This window comes from Dipteris shenzhenensis, chromosome 10 (assembly GCF_047967505.1).
Source record: "Dipteris shenzhenensis isolate YYH24624 ecotype China chromosome 10, Dip_SZ_1.0, whole genome shotgun sequence".
Classification (NCBI taxonomy): domain Eukaryota; kingdom Viridiplantae; phylum Streptophyta; class Polypodiopsida; order Gleicheniales; family Dipteridaceae; genus Dipteris; species Dipteris shenzhenensis.
In genome coordinates, this window is record NC_141605.1 from 30,951,283 (window position 1) to 30,973,103 (window position 21,821).

The 21,821-nt window shown below is 42.4% G+C and overlaps 1 protein-coding gene across 1 annotated transcript; it reads right to left on the reverse strand.

The window, feature by feature from the left end:
- Positions 1 to 3,512: 3,512 nt before the first annotated feature.
- On the reverse strand, positions 3,513 to 5,653 carry LOC147897688 (protein RGF1 INDUCIBLE TRANSCRIPTION FACTOR 1-like). The gene is made up of 5 exons (XM_087380019.1): positions 5,553 to 5,653; positions 5,242 to 5,433; positions 4,828 to 4,902; positions 4,471 to 4,611; positions 3,513 to 4,346 (listed from the first exon to the last, which is right to left on the reverse strand). Exons 1-5 carry the CDS (start codon positions 5,553 to 5,555, stop codon positions 3,999 to 4,001), a joined length of 759 nt encoding a protein of 252 aa, XP_087236145.1. The 5' UTR covers positions 5,556 to 5,653; the 3' UTR covers positions 3,513 to 3,998.
- Between the last annotated feature and the right edge of the window lie 16,168 nt (positions 5,654 to 21,821).

Consider the following 21,821-nt stretch of genomic DNA (forward strand, 5'->3'; position numbering starts at 1 on the left):
CTGTGGCTTGTAGGGATAAGGTCCCAAGGGTACACGCACCCTTGGTGGCTTGTCAAACGAGGTGAAACCGAGAGAGAGAGACTCTCATGAAAAAAATTGACCTTAAGTGTATCCCTCGTCAATTGTAATTAACAAAGATCAAATGGGATTTTACTTGTCTTTCATTGGAAGCACCATGAAACCAATGAAAGTGGAAGGACCACTTTTATATCTTCTAAAGGCCTTATGACATTGTGGTAGCTTTGTGGGAAATGGGAAATTTAATGACAAGGTGGCATGTGGTCCTTACCTTTTTTTCCCATTTTTTCCACGCAACCATGAGGCCAATGGTTTTATGGGGAAAAAAGAATGTGTAGCATTTGAGGGTTGAAAATTACATTATTATATGTAACATGGGGAATTAGTTTTTACCATAAGAGTTGGTCCCCATGCATTAGGGATCAACATGCATTTGGAGATGTCAAGACTTTTGTGAGTCCTTGTGTAGGGAATTGCCAATTTGTTGTATTACTTTTGGGAATTGTCGATTGTAGATAACCACCTAGTCCAAGGGGCGAGTAGGGCACCCTCGAGTGCCAAAAACTCCAACTCAAGGAGTTGATTGCCAAGTATAGGCATACATGAATGCATGCAACATCGTGAGCAAGCTTGTGGGCCAACACTCAAAATCCGAGGTGTGGAACAAGGTCACCCCCTATGCCATTTAAAAGGCTTGGTGGATCAAGAAATCTGGTGCACCAAGGGGCCTTGATTAAAGCATTTGTGTTTGGTAGGAGGTAATTCTTAAATGTGTGATCCAAATTGTATGATCCAAATTGCTTGATTTTGGGTTGATCAAAATTCATTCGCTGAATGTTGAGTGAAGGGAGGCACTGAATTACCAATCCGATGAAAAAAATCTCACAAAAATTCTGGAAATTTGATGCGGAAACAAGTAGTAGAGACATTAGTGAGTACGAAATGATAAGGCTTAAGGCTAGAGAGAGGGGGAAAGAGGACAAAATTTGCAAGGGCGCTTAAGACAGGCGTAAGACGAGTATTTGTTGTCATCCCCTCCTTTTCATTTCTCGAACAGAGATTCTAGAGGCGCCGGAGATCCCACTCAATAATGACACCCCACCAAATTTAGCGGGGATCCTATATAATCCTACGCCTAATCATATAAAACAGCCCACCAAATTTAGCCCCCCTCGTAGAAACGGCGCTTGAGCGGCGGACAGCGGCGCTGGCAGGCGGTCCCCACACCACCCAAATTCAGAATACGTATTGAGCGCTGCCACGTCACCCGCCACGTCGGCGGAGCGCCTATCCAAATTCCTCGGCCAAAAAATTGCCAGCACGTACACCCCCAACTATGGACGTCGTATACGGAAACCGGCAGCAGCCGGTCAGACTGCCCACTGCAAAGCCTGGGAGACTGGGCCTTTGTACATGCCGCAAACCGACAACCGGATTACTTGCTCCACCCATCACCGGCTGTAGCCGGTCACCCAAAACGAACGGCCCAGGAAGATCTAAAGCCTTCCCGAGATTCGAGAAGATCCCCGCAGAAATCTCTCGTTGTCACATCGACTAATTATTTTATTTGTGTAAATCCCAAAAATGGGCACCCTTTTCACATCTATTATCGTCCAACTCCCTGTTTTTAAAAAACATTCTTTCAGAATCGTGGGTGGTGCCCTTAAAGAAACTTTCAAAAAAACGAAAATTTTCAAACAACTTCAAAACATGTAGTGTGCACTCGATACTCGGCATTATCTCTGTTTTTGGACATTAAGAAATTCAGGTCATGCGCCTACTATGAAATAAGAAAAATATACATTTAATGGGGGGCATGCACACCACTCACTAGCGTACAAATACAGAGCCCACTCCTCTATTTAATAGAATATAAATATAAATGAATGTAGAAAAATGCATTTTCTTCCCCTATTTATTCCAAACCCACTCACATTGAATACACCACTTGTTTTTATATGAAAACAGATCGCCAGCAAAACAAAGTGCAAACCACTACTGTTTTGCTAGAACTAGAATGGCAACAGACAACGTTGCGTCATCACATTTTCGTGCTTGAATGGCAAGAGTACCATTCCATCTAATTCTTATTAATAACACGTTTCCTGTCATTTTGTCCAAATGCAGTGCTTCCTAGCCTTAGTGATTTACTTTTTCTACCGTTTCCTTTTCATTACTTTGTACTCGGTAGTAGTGGATAATGGGCAACTTGGCACGCCTCAGTACTTTATGTTGCAAGTCTCCACTTTGGAGTGGCTAGTACTTTCCATAATCCAGTCACTTGCATTATAACAGGGTGGTCTGCAAAGTAAACTCTGCTTATGAGCAAAAACCATTCCTAGGCCTAGCTGTCTGTCGGTTCCATTGATGTACCATATGGGGCCCCATATGATGCATTTATCTGATCGAGGTCTCATCCCTTCACCACTTGTTCGGTATACATGGAACCTACTTAGGCCATGGTCACGTGGCACTCTTTTGCTGCTAAGGTAGTCTGGCAAGGACATTGCAGCAGTGGAAGATAACATAACAGCCTGCCCGCCCACATTTCTGAGCAAAAGCCCTGTTCTCGTTACTAACCCACGATGTCTTCAATAACGCCACTGCACCTGCACTTTCAGGACACTATCTAATGCTAATAGCAACACCAAGACTAGACCTTACTTAGCTAATCTAGGATTTAGTGGGGAGGTGTTACGGGAAGTCTGGAGTAATGAACAAATTCCTTAATCTAGAGTTAATTGCCAGAGCTTATTTTGGCCCATTGGGTTAATCAAGCTACATATTCCTCGTTCATCAAGCAGATTCGAAGTTCGGTTGCTGTCAATTGTCTTCAAATGGTTTCATCCGGCAAAGATAAATCAAGATTTCAAAGCTTTGATTTTAATATTTAGATGGCATTGTCCGTACTGAACTTACTTGCATTCTCAGTTTGCTTCTCCCACTGTAACACGTAAACGGCCCCAATTTCAAAAAATGTGCGTACAAGTTGGCATACGGAATGTACCAATGCATAAATCTCTACCAATACACAAAACTCAAATTCTAATTGCCTACAGACTTGTAGTGGGCACCATCACTATTTCCAACCTGCTACTAAGCTATGTTACTCTCAATTGTGCAGAATCCTTTCCATGATCTGTGTCATATAACAGGAAAACGTACGCCGCAAAACCATTGCTGAGTTGGATTTATGCGGATCGACTTTGCATCCGTAATTACTAAGTGGCAAGTGGGCTTTACATGCATTACTCGGCTAATTATTCAGTGGACCTCACATTCCATGACCTTGGCAAAATCCATTCCTCTGTGGACCTCTATAGACTTTTCATCCAATCCCAGCTGATTTCATATTGGAATACCGTCCCATTTCTATACGTAAGACACACGATCCGTTTCAGTTGGAATTTACATTCATTTATCTCGGTTTCTCTCTTAGCTGGACTGTACATCCATTACTCTATCTCATAATGAACCTTGCATCCCAATTCTTGAAAATCACACGATTACTTAATATTGTGTATACCAGAACCACAAAACCTGGCCACTTACAGGCATCTTGTATGGATACCGGCTTACAAACCCTAAGCAATGAAAGAATTGGATGTCCAAGATTCTTTACAGTCACCAAGAAAGATCACAATCCTCCTGTTCTCCGGTAAGGATTCAGCGAGATTGCTCCTGCCAAAACTTGGAGACAGATTCTGTTGAACATGTAGAAAATTTTCCTCCAACCGTTCAAAAATTCGCTTAACAAAACATGCATACGATCTCCGTCTGGTTTCAAGCTCTTGACAACAGCTAGCCGCAAGCCTTGTTATATCACCACGATTACAAACTGTAGTAGGTGCACAGCACTCTTACATTCTAGACAAAACCGGCTTCTGCAGCTTCAAAAATCGACCAATCCAGTGAGGTAGCAAGTATTATAAGCGGCCGACGCAAAAGCTTATCTATAAACAAAAGCCCTGCTGTAGTAATCAGCAGAACGGTGACCTCTGTGGCTTGCCTTTGCGTCTGTTAAAAGATGACGGAATCACTGCATTTACTCTTGCAAGCTTGGGATTGCAGATCCTCTTCGGCGGAGGCATGGTGGTCGCTGTGCAAGAGACGTTGTCCCACACAAAACCGTCATTCGCTGTCGATCCAGAAGACGTTGGCGACAATGCGGCTTCCATAATGGATGTGGGTGACAGGTTTTCATCACTTTCTAAGTCACAAACCTTCAAACTTTCAACAGAACAGTTGGCGGAGTCGGATATGTGAAGCGAATTGCACCGCGGAAGCAAGTTTTGTAGATCTTTCCCGTGCTTGAAGGCCGTATCCACCTGTAGCAATCAAAGACCCCTCCCGTTCAGATCTACACCCCACACAATTCATCTACCAGAGTGCCCCGAATTCCCAAAATCGGACACTGACAAACATCACACCTTCCGAATTTACTAATATTACCTTGCACGCTACTGAACAGAAGCGGTATGCATCCTGGAGGCTTCTCTCGCAAGTTTCGCAAGTGTTTCCTAATCCTTTGGACGGCCTTGGTTGTGGTCTCTGGTTCAGAAACACCACTTTTGCACTATTGATGATGTACGTCTGCAACCACAATTACAATTGTTAGAAATCGCACTGCGATCGACCTCAAAACTAGCTGCGAAAAGGCACAAATCTGAATTAGCAAGGCCAGCAGTGAGACGATCGGATTCAAGCTGCATGAAAAGGTAAAATTGAGCGCCCCTTAAGAAGCCTAACATTCACGACCGAAACAGAGCTTCAATTCCACAATTCCAGCTCAGTATCAAACCGATATACCTGTACTTGAGAGCAATCTACCAATTTCTGGATATCCTGAAGTCGAATGACATCATGATAGACATATCTGCGAATCTACAAGTGCAGATCATGTGGACCTGGGTTAGAAAACGCAGATGATTGAAAATCGACGCAAAATAGACACAAACAACTCGGCAACAACAAATTACAACGCCACTTGGGAGATGAAGACACCCAATTCCATCTGGAAACTCTGAATTGCAGGGGAAAGGTAATAAAAGAGGTAGTCTCCTCCCCATCAGGCAAATCAGATTGTAAACTGTCAACGGACAAATCAATCTCTAACTCGTGAATTCGATCCCATATTCGAACGAATCTAACGACCAATTGAAGCATCTGAACCAAGCTCGAGAAGATTGAATAGAAAGAAATGCAGGGAATCTTGAAACGGACCTGCAGCAAGCGGTGCGGGCTGTGATTTGAGAGGCAATGCTGACAGATACCTACACAACAATCCACGCAGTAGATATTCCTCTCGTTTTTCTTGGCCGCCGCATGTTTAGCGCAAGCGACGAAGAACTTCTCGGCAAGCAAGACGTGGAGCCAGGCGGGCTTCTGGGGGGGGGTGGAAATAGCATATCCGACCTGGAGGGGAGACAAGAAAGTAAGAAAATTGGACGAATTGAGGAGAGGGGAAGGGAGGATTGAGCGAGGAAAGGATCGATGGAAAGGGGGAGGAAGGGAGATAGGAGCAAGGATCAAACCATGGCTGAGGGTGAGCTCGAAATTCGTCGGAAGGAGCTCGAAATCGATGGCGATGGCGAGGAAGAAAGGGCAGCCGCGGCTGCTGCATCCGCACAGAAAATGCGAAGCTTTTCCAGTTCAAAGAGAAGATGAAGAAGACGACCAATACAAACAACTCCCTTCCATCCTAGCCGTCCATCTTCCCCATCCAACGTCCCTCATCCTCCCTCCACCCTTAACCCCGCTCTTAACCCCGCTCTTACCCACAATCCCTCCCCCCATCCCAGCCGTCCATCCTCCCCATCCGACGTCCCTCCATCCTTCCCTCTCCCCTCCCAACCCCGCTCGTAACCACGCTCCCCCTCCCCTGCCCCCAACCCCGCGGCCAACCCCCCGGTTCCTTTTCTCAAGATTCTGTTTTTTTTTTTTTAATGGCTTTAATTCTTTTTTTTAAAGGCTTTTCTTTTATACACAAAATTTGCCACCTCCGCTCACCCTTTCTTCTTTGGGAGTTATTTCTTTACAAACAAAATTTGCCACCTCAGCTCACCCCCTCTCTCTACACATAAGCCATAGCTCTCCTCCCCCCCCCCCAAAAAAGAAACAAAGAACAAAAAGGCTCCTCGCCTTGTCTCATGTCACTTTGCCTATATGCCTTTCGAGCTGTCTCCTTTTCTTCACTGCATTGCAAGCATTGTTAGTTGTCGTGTCCCCCTCCTTCCCACAGTTGCACCGATGCACCTTTAGTCTTGGAAGCACCCATCTGTCAAGTACATTTGCATCTCTCTCTCTCTCTCTCTCTCTCTCTCTCTCTCTTTTCCCTCCCTCCCTAAGTGTCACTTTAGACATCCATAGCATACTCTTGTGTATAGATAGTGTGATTAAAAAATCAATCATTCTTATCAATTGAGAGATGGGGGCACAGGGGGGGATCTCTCTCTCTCTCTCTCTCTCTCTCTCTCTCTCTCTCTCGCATATTCGACAACCTATTTGATGTTGCCAAATGCCACTCTTCCTTGCATCATTCCCTCCCCACCGAAAAGTCACTACATTTGCATCTCTCTCTCTCACACACACATATTCGACAACTTATTTGATGTTTCAGAATGCCACTCTTCCTTGCATTAGTCCCAAGTAGACTTTGATGGGTTGCGGACTTTTTCGTGGGGTAGTGCAACCCCCAACACCTTGGCTCCTCAATGCACCATCCTAGGTATTCCATCTTTCAATGCTTCTAGTTCACAGAAGTGGAGTCCAACATTTATGGGGGTTTCAAGAGAGACCAGTGTAATTAATTCATATGGTACTATGCTCTTACCTAGGGAATCGCATTTAAGGCCATCTTCTACTTTATTTAGTTTGCCATCATAATCCATAAATAGTTACATGTTCTTTCCATTGTAATGGCATATTAATGTCTTTCCCTCAATAATATTATTAGGGTGCCCTTGCAATGTTTTCAAAAACTTGATAGAGAAAGAACAATATGTTTATCAATTTAGTCGAAATTGAGACACCATACCTTATTTATTACCCAACCCCATTTTTATGTCGTGCATTCCAACATTAAAGTATCTTACATGGCAAGTATTTTTTATATGGATACTAAAAATGGAATCAAAAGAGTTAGACTCATCATTCCCATAAATCTTTATTGAGAAAAGTTGGGCAAGGGCACCTTGATGGTTTATTATTTATTAACATGATAATGTGTGATGCTTAGTCAAGCCTCCATCATGTTGACTTGAAGAGATGCCTAACTTCAACACAAAGGCTAATAATGAATGTTATGCCTTTGAGATTTTCGATAAACTCAAAGGTGTGAATTGATAATTGTGCGTTGTCAAAGGATCAGAGCATGTTAAGTGTCCAAAACTATCCAAGTTGAGTCCTCCAATGGTGTGCTGATACGCTATCACATGGGCGAGCACGAGGAGAGAGGTTTTTAAAATCGGTCAAAGACAAGGGGCACCATCTTCGATTTCGCAATTCATCTAAAAGCCTGAGAGGGGGGGGTGAATATAGTACAGATGGTGTATGGAAAGGAGGAGGATGGAGACAGAGCTAGAAACAAGAGGAGGAAGGTTTCTATAAGGGGTCAAAGACAAGGGAGGGCTGTATGTTAGATTTTACAATTTCGGGAAGAGCAAGAGTAAGATTTTACTTTTTTCTTTTTTTCTTTTCCACGCAGAATAGATCTAAGGGGTTTACAGGAGCTAGAATTAAAAAAGATTTGTAAATGCAAAAGGGAGGAAGAAAGGCAAGGAAAAATGCATAAATGAGGTGATTAGAAAGGGATTAGTGAACTAATAATACGAGCGGGTAATAAGGTGAAGTAGGTAAAGATAATAGTGGAGAGCATTAATTGAAATTCCCAAAAAATATGCGAGCTGGTGAGCACTATCTCACAATCAATTCCCACCAAAAGTATAGAAAAATACTTTATATTTTAAGGCTGTAGCAGGTCGGTACCCGGCTGTAACGTCCAGTGGTCAAATTAAAATAAGGGCTGCAAAGGCTGCGCCCCTTTTCTTTTTTTGTTAAAATCAGTGCCTTTTTTTTTGTATTTGTTTTTTAGGGCAAACTCTCTCTGTGGCAACGAAATGAGCGCCGAATGATAAGCGGAAAATAAATATTTTTTTCCCCAGATATTCCGCGTCACTGTAAACGTCCACGTTGCCGATAGGGATTGGCCGGCGTCCGCGCTGGCAGCGTTCAAATTGTCTGATTCGTACAGCCCGGAACTTTAATTAGGGGTTTTAATGAGCTTCTTAATCCAGCTGGGCCGCATTTAATTCCAACTACTTAATCACGGCCAGCCCCTTCCCTTTCGGCGCGCCACCCCACAAATTACAAAAATAACATTAATCGGAATTTCCCGGGAAATTTTGCACGTGCACTTCCCCCTTTCCCGCGTTTAAAAACCTCATATTTTTACATTTCACACGTGGCATTCAATCAAAATATTTCCCTTTATTTCAAAAAATTACGAAATGACCTCGTGCATCTTCCCCCACTTCTTTACCTCGTACATCTCACCTCTCCATATTTCTAGTGCCTTCTTTCTTTCTTCTTTACCTTATGCATAGCTTTCAAGGAAGAGAGCTCCATCATAGAGCCCCTATTCACTTTGCTCACTTCTCTATTAATTAATTTCTCCCCCCCCTCCCCAACTCTCAATTAACCTAAGCTCCTAAGCTATCAATTCGCATTTGCGAATTAACGTAAGTCCCTCTCTACCTCTCCATCTGCACACCTCCCTCCCTACCTCTGCGTTTCGTTGCTCCCTCTCTCGCCTCTCAGCCTCTCCTTCCTTCCACTCCCTCCTCCACCTCGCTGCCTCCCTCCTCCCTCCCTCCTCCCACTCCTCTCCTTTCCCCTTGCCTTCCACTCAACCCCTCCTCTCTCCCCCTTCCTCCCCCTTCTCTTCCTCCTTCACCTCTGTGCGCCTCTGCGTCGTCCCTCCCGCTGCCTCCTCTCCCTTCCCCCTCCTTCCACTCCTCTCCCTTCCCCTTGCCTTCCATCTCACCCCCTTCCTCCCCTTCGCTTCCTCCTTGAGAGGCTTTTATAGCCCCCTTCTTTGCCTGCAATTCTATCGGCCCCCTTCCTCCTTTTATAGTCCAGAGCAGAGGCTTCTCCAAGAAGCTCTCGAGTCCTTGGAATCTGTGCAGGTTCTGGAAATTCGAGAAAGTTCTCAAACTATTTAATCGCCCGTCACTTTACTTAGCTTAATTTTTTTGTGCATGCCTCCCCCTGCAAACCCCAAACAAATTAATTAATAGGGACCCAAATTCAACTTGGGGGTCCCTAATCAAAAGCATTCATGCTCTCTTCATTTTCGGTTGACTTGCCGGCTTCATTAAGTGGTCAACCTTGGCCTATTTACAAACTTGGCCCAAACTAGGTGGTACATCCTTGGCCTATGCTGGACGCAGTTGGAAAACCTATATGTGGATTACCCTGCGAGGAGGCACACCCGAACTTCAAGCAAACTTCTCCTTATGGGGGGTGTAACCCAATTGAGGTCACTTAAGTTGGCATAAACTAATAGCATAATTTTGATGGTGGATTGTACATTCTCAATCCCATATTGAACTCATTTGGTGTTGCATGGCAGCATTTAAAATTGATAGTTCTCTATGTTTTAATTACACTAAAGCTTGCTTATACTGAAATGTGGGAAAGGATAAAGGAAGCTTATTGGCACAGTTCAAAAGAAATGGAGGGATTGGTTGGCTCAAGACATAAGAAAAAAGTCATGAAAAGGTAATGACTTACAAATATAAATTGGCATATGCTCATTGCCTATGTCATTTCATCATTAGTAGAGTATTGCATTAGCATTTCATAATTGCCTAGCTTTTGTCATGGCAGTTCATCCAACCATGCTTCCCTTTCTTTCCTAGCAATGCTATATGAAAGTGAAAATGAATGATGCATACTAAGCATGAAAAGGAGTTGACGGATCTCCTAAAGTAAGGTTTCATAGGCTCGGGTAACTGTTGAAGGTACATTTATTCTCCTTAAGCATAATTTTAGAAGAGCAGCTCCATTTGGTGCACTTCAATTTCATGGATTTATAAATCAAAGAAATAAGCAACTCATGAAATGGGATATTTTGTCTACTACGCAAAGTTAGAGCTTATGGATCTTGTAACAATCAATGCTAATTGATACACTAAAGTAGAAAGCATAATCCCAGTAATAAATATAGTGAAATCTACAACAAATTACAAATGGATATTGCAAATCCTAAGATGCAACATCGTAATTCTAGCCCCAATCAAGTAAAGACATGAACAATAAGATTAATGAATACCAAGAGATTTCTAATATTAGGGTCAAAGATTGACCTCATTTCGAAAGGAACTACTACTTGCAAGCAATGTCATAAGGTTAAAAGAAGGCATGAAATCAACTCCATCAAGATCCCATCCTGAGAATTAAATAAGCATGGAGATCCAACTAGATCCAATCTCGAGGATCCTCTTATGAATTCGATCCCCAGGATTGAATTAGCATTGATACGCACACAATGCCGCTCTCAAGGATCAAACTTTTGTGCAAACTCACACTGATTTGATTATGGGATTTTTGTTTTGGAAACTCGTACTAATTCGATCCCAGGAATTGATTTCCTATGTGCTTTAGGATTTTACCCTTCCATTTTCTCATACTCATTACTTGAATCTTCAACTCTATTTTCCATTCCACAGAGTTTTTGTATAGAATACTTGTTTTTTTGCATTGAGAAAGTTCTGTTACTCTTATAATTGTGTTTTTTTTAGTATCTACATTGGACTGACCATTGAAGCTTAAGATCATAAGCAAGCAGGGGTGTGCTTCAAAGAGTGAGTCCTTGTTGTCTTCTTGAGATGTTACACCTGCCAAGTAACTAAAAGAAAAGAAGAACCAAGACGAGCTCCCCAACCGCGAAGTCTCGGGTTTATTAGCCCTAAGTTACCTCCATAGAAGCTCTTGGGAATGAGACCAATTTCCAATGAAGAGCCCCCACCGTAGAATACCCACTAGTACCCTCATCATAGATGGTTCTTGTTATTCCTAGAGAGCTTGCTCTTTTATGTTGTTGGAAGTCCATTCTTTAGGCAGATGAAAAGAATTACAAGCCTTGTGGCACCCAAGGGTTGGTCACATATAATGAAGATGAAAGCTCTTTTGTGATATTCACAGCGTCCAGCAAAATAGACACTCGATAGAAGTAGATTGTAGTCCTTGAGATGAACTATGCCTTTAGCAAACCAAACCCTGCTCCCGCAAGCAGCAAGTATAAGAATCTATTAGAAAAAACGCCAATCTCTTACCCAAATTGGTTCCTTATATGTTCCCATCTCAGGTGCCATCTAGGAAATTAAAAAGGAAGAAGTCTTGAGGGGCAGAAGACGCCTCTTAGCATTGGAAAGGGGAGCAGATCCACAGGGAGAGAAAAATATAGGGGGCTCAAAAAAGATTCCAATCAAAGCAAGCATTGAAAGCTAAAAGAAGAGACAAAGTCCAAATTTACCCAACAAGCAAACATTGCCTCATAACCATCTGATGATGACCAAGATGCAGAGGATCTGTTGACAAGTTAATTCGAGAGAAGGATATTTGATAGACAACATTGGCCTCTAATTACCCGGCCAACCCGAGCCAAGTCTAGGGAACCAAGTGTTGATTACCCGAGATCTACCTTTCCAATGGTCAAATGGTGGACCTACTAACCATGTGTTTTGTGAAGGGGGATGCCAAGGGGGTTGCCTTCCTTCTTTTTCTTGGCCTGATAGTGGATTGTTGGCTTGACTCATGGGGCTGGGGTGGTACTTGGGCCTTTGGTTGAAGCTCCTCGATAGTCATGTGCCCTGGAAGATTAAGGGAGATGGAGGGGGTGGCAAAGGAGGATGGAGCTGCAGAGGTAGTGTGTGCTGCGATAGTAGAGGGGGTGGATGACGATGTGGCAAGACCAATGGTAAAGCCCTAAGAGGTTTGGGACTCCATTTTACCAAAAGAGTAATAGTCATTAAGGATATTTTGGAGTCCATTCGAAGAGCTAGATGACATATGGAGGGTGGGGATTTTATGTTTTGGAAGATGTTTTGGAATTTTGGAAGCCTTCTGGCCTGTGGATTTCTAGGAAATTTTGTCAAAATTGCTAACTCAACATTTTTTTAGCCTAGCGAGGGGGTATCTGTAGATTTCTAATTCAGCAATGCTTAATTAGCTATAATTCAACAATGGTGACTTATTATAGTGTTGTTGAATTAGCCTTAGTTCAGTGCATGTTGAAATAATTCAACGATGCGTACATGTGCACACACATGTGTGTGTGTGTGTGTGTGTGCAGGTGTATGCGTGTGTGCATGCACATTTTCATTCTATGATATAATACCTCTAAGTTGATTGTGTCAAGTGACTATTCACAAGTACCATTGATGAATCATATTAGTGACATTATGAAATAAAAGAAATCATACTAATGACATTGTGAAATAAAGGAAGTCTTGAATTTGCATTAAAAGAAAGTATTCCATAGTGATATTTTTATTAAAATAAATAGTCCTTTACAAGCTTTCGAATCCTAATATAGGAGTAATTTGCTATTCACATAAAGCAACATTTCTTAGCATTTGGATCAAATGGTGAGGCTTGCTCATGTCCTCCCCTCAACATGGCTATAGTACTGCAAATCATATCTACAAAAATGAAAAAGGGTAGAAAATTCCAGTGTAGTAAGGATTGATAGCAATCATAATGCTAGTACTGAGGTGGATCAAGATGTGGAGTCAATAGATCCTCTTGGTGCAAGTTGCAAATGAGCACGTGCGAATGATGAAATGCCCATAAGTGAGTTAGCATTTGCGAATGATTCATGCTATTAGATTGTTAAGAAATGAAAATCATGGCTGGTTTCCTTAGACAACAAGTGCATGAAGAGCAATGGAGATGGACTACAGAATTTGTGAAGAATGGCATGCTTTTCAATGTCAAACTGTACAGTTTGGATCATTTTGGGGACATGTGGAAAGAATTAAACAAGGTGTGGAGCCATTCATGCTTGTGCTATGGACGGTTGATCAGAATTCCTTTATTATAGGTAAGGAGTCCTGGAACTTGTTGGAAGCAATACGATGGGTAAAAGAATTCGTGTGCTTTGCACCCAAGGAGAAGCATGTCATTGTGTAGTTGGCTGAGAAAACGTGGAAGCAAATGCACACACCTTTGCATGGAGCTATATTTGCCTTGCATCCACAATATCAGATACATGTCTAGTCGCCAAATTTGAAGGTCATAAGTAGCTTTTGAGAGGTTTGTAAAATCCTATTGCCAAGAGATTGAGGTAAACTATCCTACCAACAACAGCGAGTAAAGTACACAAGCCTTGAAGGCTTTTTTAGAAACCCTGGCATCTTGATGCTCTTAAGACAATTATTGTTTGGGAAGTCTAAGACTCTTGAAATTGTTCAATGTTGTAGCCACAACAAAATCACATCCAACGCACATGGAAATGGTGAACAATTGATTACTACAAAACTTGTAGTCGATGGTGCCTTCAATGAAGCAGAGGTACTCAATGAGAATATTGAGGTCAAGGAAATCTATGATATCGTGCCCATTTTAAATGTGGTATAGAACATTGTATGATGCATGTGGAGAGATTGATATGAACATGTTAAGTGAATTGAAGAGCGCTTATCTTTCTTAGCTAATCTGATGGCATTGTCATGGAGTTTCATAGGAACATGGTATGTGAGCCTATGTAGATTGTGGATCAAGTGAAAAATATTTCCATGTTCAATTTGTTGTTTGATGTGTCTTCTAACTACATATGGCTTACGTCTCTCACACAACCTATCCCACTTCACACCTAAATAGGCAGGGAGTGGATCAAGATACCAAGTGTAGGGGGATGTATCATTTAGGGATGCCATGTGTTCATAGAATACTCATTAGGCAATTAATTTTAGATGGAAAGTTTTTTATACAATGTGAATTGAGTAAAAAATCTTTCCATGTTGAATTGGTCACTTGATGTGCTTCTAAGCATGCATGGCTACCCAACTTGATACAACTCTCACACAACCTGTCCCACTTCACACTAGAATAAGCAAGAAGTGAATAGGATAATGAGTGTAGGGGATGTATGATTTGGGGAAAGCCATGTGTCCTTATAAGACTTATCTGGCAATAAATTTAAGATGGAAAGTTTTTGTACTATTATATGGTGGCTTCTTTGTATGTAGATGCAATTCGTCTCGCAGGTTTCCAATGGTATGTGGTCTAGTTTCTACATGGTATATGGATAGAGTACTCTCTCTTTTTCTCATTTTTGGGCCAATCAACCAATTAAACTTTTGGTATTATGTCTGAAAAGATATGAGTAAACACTTGATGTTTTGATTACACCTAGTTAAACCAGTATCTTCCTTTCCAACTTCAATTGTGTTCAATGTTCAACTTTTTTTTTTGCAAGTGTATATGTGATCTTTGAGAAAAGACACATACTTATTTTTTTCATAGTCATGTGATAGCATATAAGATGACTCAGGAAGAAAAATCAAAGTTCCATATATTCTCCTCAAAGTAATGTTCTTAAAATTACATGTGATAAGCACATACTTAGGAGATAAAAGTAAGCATGTTGACAACACTATGCTACATTCAACACATGTCGAGAGCATAAAAGTGAACATGTCACAAAATTGCATTGCATTCAATGTCTAGAGCATGAACGTGAACATGTTCACAAAATTGCATTATATTCGTTGCATGTTTAGAGCACAAAAGTGAATCAAAATTACATTACATTCAATACATGCCTAGAGCATAAAAGTGAGCATGTTCACAAAATTGCATTACATTCAACTCATGTCGAGAGCATAAAAGTGAATATGTTCACAAAATTATGTTACATTCAACACATGTCTAGAGAATAAAAGTGAACATGGTCACAAAATTACATTACATGCTCTCAAGGAATAGAAGAACTAAGGCCCATACATGTAAATCCTTGATTGCTTGGTCCCGTAACTTGGTAGTTTGAATTATTGAATTTGGTGAAATTAAACGAGTACTACCTTGTCCATGTCCCAAACATGTTTTTGTATCTTCTAATTTGAGCCTCTAGCCTGGTAGCAACTTGCTCTTTTGTATCTTTTGATCTGAGCCTCTAGCACCCAATTGCAATCGCTTTTTGTCTCGATTCCCTCAAATTCAGATGTAATTCAAGTTTGGAAGTACTCCATGATGGCGTGTTGGCTCTTTCCCATGGCATCCGCAGGAAGAGCAAGGTATTCTCAGTATGGAGGGTTCTGAGGCTTTTTGTCACCTATAGATATTTCAGTGTTGTCGTTTGTAGTATAAGTGTAGCTTAGAACCTCGTGTCATATTCTGGTGAGAGACGTAGGCTTAAGTGTGGTAAGCAAACATAGTGCATGCATGTGTGAAAGGACCGTGCATCATCATGGTTGGGGTAATGAAGGCTTTCGCCTTCATTGGAGGTTGAAGGGTTTAGGAGGAGTTTAAGGGTTAGAGGGAGGTTCAGGGTTTAGAAGGAGGTTCCAAGGTTCAGAGAGAGATTCCAGAGTTTAGAAGAGGTTCCAAGGTTCAGAAGGGCTTTAATGGTTAGAAGGAGGATCCAAGGTTCAGGGTAGAGTACATGGTGGAGAACTCGTCTCCCTCATAGATCATGGAGGTCAAGGTTTGAGGGACTAAGGGTTTAGGGGGAGCATAAGAGTGGGAGAGGAAGAAGGTGTAAGAGCATGGGGGGGAAGGAGAGAGGAGAAGGGAGGAGGAGGAGAGAGGAGGAGAGGGAGAGGATGGGTGGAGGAGAAGAGAGAAGGAGGAGGAGGGAGGAGGAGGAGGGAGGAGGAGGAGGAGGAGGAGGAGGGAGGAGAAGGAGGGAGAAGAAGGGAGGAGGAGGAGGAGGGGGGAGGAGGAGAGGGAGAGGGAGAGGATGGGTTGCAAGGTTGGAGGAGAGGGGAGGAGTTACAAGGTTAGGACATGCTTTTGGACGTGGAGTGTAAGGAAGCATGGACACTTGGAGACAATTTCTTGGAATACCAAAGTAGAACTCAACACAATGCCCCAAAGAGTGTGGGCTTCATTCCATTTATACAAGTTGGAGAGCTTCTCTCTCTGCATATAGGAATTGTAAGACATTCTCTCTCTACATGCAGAACTTGCATGTTGCATGTAGGAGTTGCATGTTGCATGTAACTTGCATGTAGGAATCGCATGTAGGAATTGCATGTTGCATGTTACATGTAGAACTCGCATGTAAAACATGCATGTAGGCCTTGCATGTAGGAGTTGCAAGTAGAACTTGCCTAAGAGAGATTATTCCTAGCCTTATGCAAGGACAAGCGGAGCTTTGCTGGTACTCTACACACACATTCTGTGCTACTACCCAATCTTCACTAACTTGACGTTGACGAAGGTTGGTAGGGAAGTTGTCCAGGGTCCACATCCACCCCGAGTTTTGATATCAAGATATTTGCTCCAGAAATCCTTGATGGGGTTACTGGGAAGTGGAATCACATCAAAATCATACCCATCATTGCAATTTTGCATGGGAGTGTGAATTGGATTATCCAGATCCTAATATTCAAAATCAAATACTGGGTCATTTACTACTGATGGCAGCACAAGTAGTGTCAGAGGTGATGATGGGACAGGGAGAGAATCTGGAGACATGGGGGAGAAATATGGAAGAGAGTTAGTTGTGGAAGGGGAATCAGGGGGGAGGGAGGGAAGGGAAGAATTAGGTGTGAGGGGCTCATAAGTTTATGACTATTGGGTTAGTTGAAAGTGGTGAGAGGCATGAGCAAAGAAACGATGAAGGGAGTAGCTGTTAGGCTAGAGCTCAGGGAAGGTTAAGAGGGTGGTAGCAGAAAGGGTAAGTGAGGTTATGAGGGTGGCATAGAGAGTCAAGGGTGGGATGTCAGTTATGTCATGCTTTGTAAATAATAGTGATGGCCTTTGTAGCAATGGCAACAAACCAGCAATAACCGTGAGGGGATGGCTATCCATGAGGCATACATATGCAATGAAAGCATCCATCCTGAGTGCTATAAACCTACATGTGTAAATAGACAGAAGATATTTTTCTCATCTTCGAACAAGTCTTGGCAAATTATGCGAAGAGTTTTGGTCCCTATGGAACATTCCCATTTGATTGTTGGATGAGTGGATATGATCCTGAGTTGGAGCTGCTTCCACTGGATAAGCACTCATGCTTTGAGGTGATCTTTTGCTTGTAGAGCGGCCACAAGCTCTTGGTATACCATTGTTGTGCATTGTAGTGGGACTTCATTGGTGTTGTCTTCCATTGCCTCATTATTGTGCACTAGCATTTGGAGTTCAAGCTTGGAGATGACTATCTTTTGGGATTGCATCTCATCCATTTTTTCTTTATATTTTTGGTAGATGGATGTATATGCCTCCTTAGAATTTTTCATTTGGAAGGTGACCACTTTTTGAGGAATGACTTCAGTGGTATTGGACCATTGGTCCAAGACTTGTGCTTAAGAAGTGTTGGCCTCTTTAGCGGTAGCAAGTTGGTCCTTTAAGATTTGGCAGTCCCTTGTAAGCTCTTTAATGCTAAATGTACATATTACCAAAGACTGTTGCATGTCTTCAAGCTTTTCTTTGTTGGCAATCCTGGAGCTCTTCTTCTTTGTGGATTAGAGTGAGTCGGTTCCTCCATCTATTGAGCATATGTGGAGGTCAAGTAGTCATAGGAGGTCTGTAGGATTGTCGTAGCTTGTACTGTTGCTGTCAGCTGTATTTGGCTTTGGTGGAGGTTGAAGGTCACATCCCTCACTGCCTTCTCTTGAGCTTGGAGAGCTTGGTTCATGTGCACTTCTTCAACCTCTTTCTCATCTATTTGCGCCCGACGTGCCCTGACCTCTATGGTGATTCCATGGAATTGGTCTTTGATTGCTGCTGCTGTAGTCTATCTTTCCAATTCTCGTGCATGTTCCTCCTTGGCCAAGCTAGTGAGAATAGTTCTAACATTTGGAGCATTTGGCTAGCTTGATGATGGAGAATGACAGATGATGATAAGGATTGGCAATACTACTGATACAATTGGTGCCCATATAGCCATCCGGATGATTCTATAGTACTTGTTGGGGGTTGTTCCAGTGGTAAGTTAGTCACTTGGGTACAGTAGTCATATTGTTGATCTGGCACTAGCTCCCCTTGTGGCTCATGGACTGGCATGGCATTGATGGGCGGTGCTGGTGCCGATGTAGCCTCAGGCTCTAGTTACTGCTATTGTTGGAGATATATTAGTTGTAGTTGTGTGCTGAGCTATAGCATCTCGTGGGGCAATTCCTGAATTCCAACCTCTAGAATAGACATTTCTTTAGAGGTATCTGCATTTGCCTATGTGATAGTAGGAGAAGTTGGTAACGGCTCCCATGGTGGTGAGAAGGGAATGTCCAACTCCTCAATAGGTTTTGGTGACTAGGGCAGAGACATTTCTCATTCCTGTAGCTCTTTATTGATGATTACAGCCAATAAGTGTGGAATTTTACATTTTTGGCCTGATGAACCATCTAGTTTTTTTGTAAAGAAGATGACTAAGTGCTGGATCCAGTCTTGCTTTAGCTTCCTACTCAGCAAAACAAATGTGCGGAGTGGAAGGGATCGATTCTTGCCGCACTTAACCCCCAAGATTGTGGATAGGAATTGTGTAGCTTCCTTGAGGCGAGGGTTAATGATGGTACGAAGTAATATCCCATCCCTATGGAACTTTGTGCCCTTGGCGAGGAGAGGCTATATTTTGAGAAATTTAGCATCGGCAGGCCTAGTAGGGTATTTTGCACCTTCAGTTGTGAGTGATAAGGCCCTTTGAATTATTGTACTATCAAGGATAATGTTGAGTGGGCTTTGGTGTACAGTGATGGCAACCTGTGCATCGCTGGAGTGGTAAGAACATGGTCATTATAGGACTATCCTCCAAGGATTTTAGGCTCTCATACAAACTTCCCAGACCCCTTTGCCCTAAGAAAGATGTTGTTGCATTGGAAAGAGCATAAGTCAATGTAGGTGGCCACAGAAGTCTGTATTTCTAGCAAAGCTGAGTTTACACTGGCAAGCATTCCCTCCATGAGCTCTACATGTTTTACTACTGAAGGTGGTTTGAGCTTCCTCTCTTTCACGTGCAAAGGCTTCCATTTTGGAGTCTCTTGTGTAGGCAGCATTGTGTAGGCAGCATTGACCTCCCTATACTAGAGTAATCTTGTAATGTCCCATTGGCCTTCCTCCAATTGTCCAGCTTCCTATTGAGGCCACCTGCTTGGGCCATAACCATCTTCAAGAAATTTTTACCAAAAACTACCAAGGCAATTTGGTGCCCTTCTAGGTCATCTTTGGTTGCTTTGAATTTTTCAAATGTAGAGCACTTTGTGAACTTGGTGGTGAGCTCATTGTTGGGTGAAATCCCCTAAGACTCTTAGATAAAGTAGCTAGCACTCATCTAAAAGCTCAGGGTGAACGATGTTAAGGATTGTTGCCCTTTATGTGGCTTCTAGAGAGCACCATCAACCATCAAGTCTCTAAGAGATCAATGTCACTTATATGTACCAAGAGCTTGCTTGACAATCTCAGCCCGTACTTTGCATTAAATTCATCGGCTATATAGCAAAACTAAGTGAGATGAGGATATCAAAATCTCCTAGCACTTCCTACATAGAAAACCATACAACAAAATTAAGAGTGAGGATTGAATGAGGACTGCGTGCCTCTATTAGAATCATGTATGAACAATGTAGGATAGATACACCTTACCTTGCAAAAGGGATTTTGATGCGATGACACTTTCGTTCCAGCATCATCAAGGCACAAATACTTTAGGATGCCATGAGAGAGAGAGTCTTTGAACATCTGTAAACACTTGTCATGCATGTGTGTGTGTGTGTGTGTGTGTGTGTGTGTGTGTGTGCGTGCGTGCATGCATGTGTTGTGGGGGTTAAAGGTCACTGTGCCTTTACCCCGGTTATGTACAATACTCAAAGACATATATAAATGAATGAAAAAGAAGATTAGAGTGGTTTTGCACCCACCAAAACTTGTGTGGCTCTCTGTTTCTCTCTCTCCCTCTTCTGTTCTTGCTTTTGTTGAGAACACTCTCAACTGGTATCAGAGCCCGGGTGATCTAGCTGAGCGTGCGTGAATACTTGGAAGCTCAACAACTCTGTGGGAGGAAGGAGAAGCTCTGTGGGAAGCTTTGTGGGCGACTTTACTTACATCCAAGTTTGCAGAGACCTTGGAGGAACCTTTGGAAAAGTCACTTTGGCTTTGCGAAGTGGTTTTCAAAGAAAAAGTCGTTTTTTGAGCTTTTCCCTGTTCTGTTTGATGACAGAGACTCCGTATTGACTTGTAGAGGCAACTATTGCTTGCTTTTGGTGTCTACTTCACTTTAGGAGCTTGGAAACACCTTCATTCTTGAATCTGGGATGATTTCATTGGATTTCTGACTCACTGTGTCAGTTTTTGCGTTTTTCTGCCCGGGTGTTGGAACTCAAGTTTGGAGCAACCATTTGCAGATCTATCAGTTCCAGTGGACTCAGGAGGTCCTAAAACTTCTATGTTGCTCATCATTTGCACTCCGGTGGAGTTTACAAATAGCTCTGTTTCCAAAAACGTTTTTCAGTCCATGTGTTGGACCCAGTGATTGAGACCACGGTTTCTAAAACCGTCTGTCCCATTGCGTTCCGGATGCCCAAAAACCCCTACCTGTCAGTTCTTACATGATTCGGTGGAGGATTTTCAAAGTTATAGATCTCTGTGTATTCGATTTCGTCTCTGTTATGCATTTTTCATTCTAAGGTTTTAAAACCTTAGATTTATGCCACATGGCAGTGGATAAGTGTTGACTCCCATTTCTCACTCATCGGTTGGGATTTTGGAGTTTCGGCAGAAGAGAGATATTTGCAAATTTTCTTGTTGAGTCCGATTATGCAATGGCACCCATGTTTTGAGGCATCTCAGGTTCTATTTTTAGTAGTGGTCATTACCATGGGACTATGATTTCTTGAGCATATCTTTTGCAGATCACTCTGGTTGCAGTTTGAGCAGTCTGTGCACTCATTCGTGGTGTGCATTGGGTTGCAGTGGATGATTTATAGGCCATTTGGATGCATTGCGGTCCTTATTGGATGCGCTGATAGGCCCAAATTGCCTTGTGGGATGCTATTTTTTATGGACGCTTTACACGTGGATGCTATTTTATGCTGAGGGGCAGCTTTGACACATTGCAGGTGATGCACTGATAGTGCTATGCTCTAATGGATGAGATATTATTAATGCATATACCAGTAGACGGTGTTTATGCTTGAGTCATTTGGCACTTATTGGCATTTTGGATTGCCCTCTTCCGTAGTCTACTCATTTACTACTGTGAAATAAACTGACTCTGCAAGATGAAGTCTAATAGTAGATTTAGATTTGCTCATATGGCTGCATAGTATATGCACATGAGTCAGATGCTTTGAGACATGACTTTTGGTGATATTTCCCTCTATTGTGGCATACACATTTGGGTGCACTTGGTATTTGGTGTGATTCTCTCTTACAGGCACTAGCATTTGGGATTTTGCTTTATTTGCATCATGGCATCCTCTTCCATGTCTGAAAAGGAGTTTTTCAACGTTAAAAAGTTTGATGGGACAAACTTTTCTTTGTGGAAAGAACAGATAAGGAATGTGCTTATTCAAAAGAAGCAAATTAAACCCTTGGCAGGGATTGAAGCTAAGCCTGCAAATATGTCTGAGGATGATTGGAAT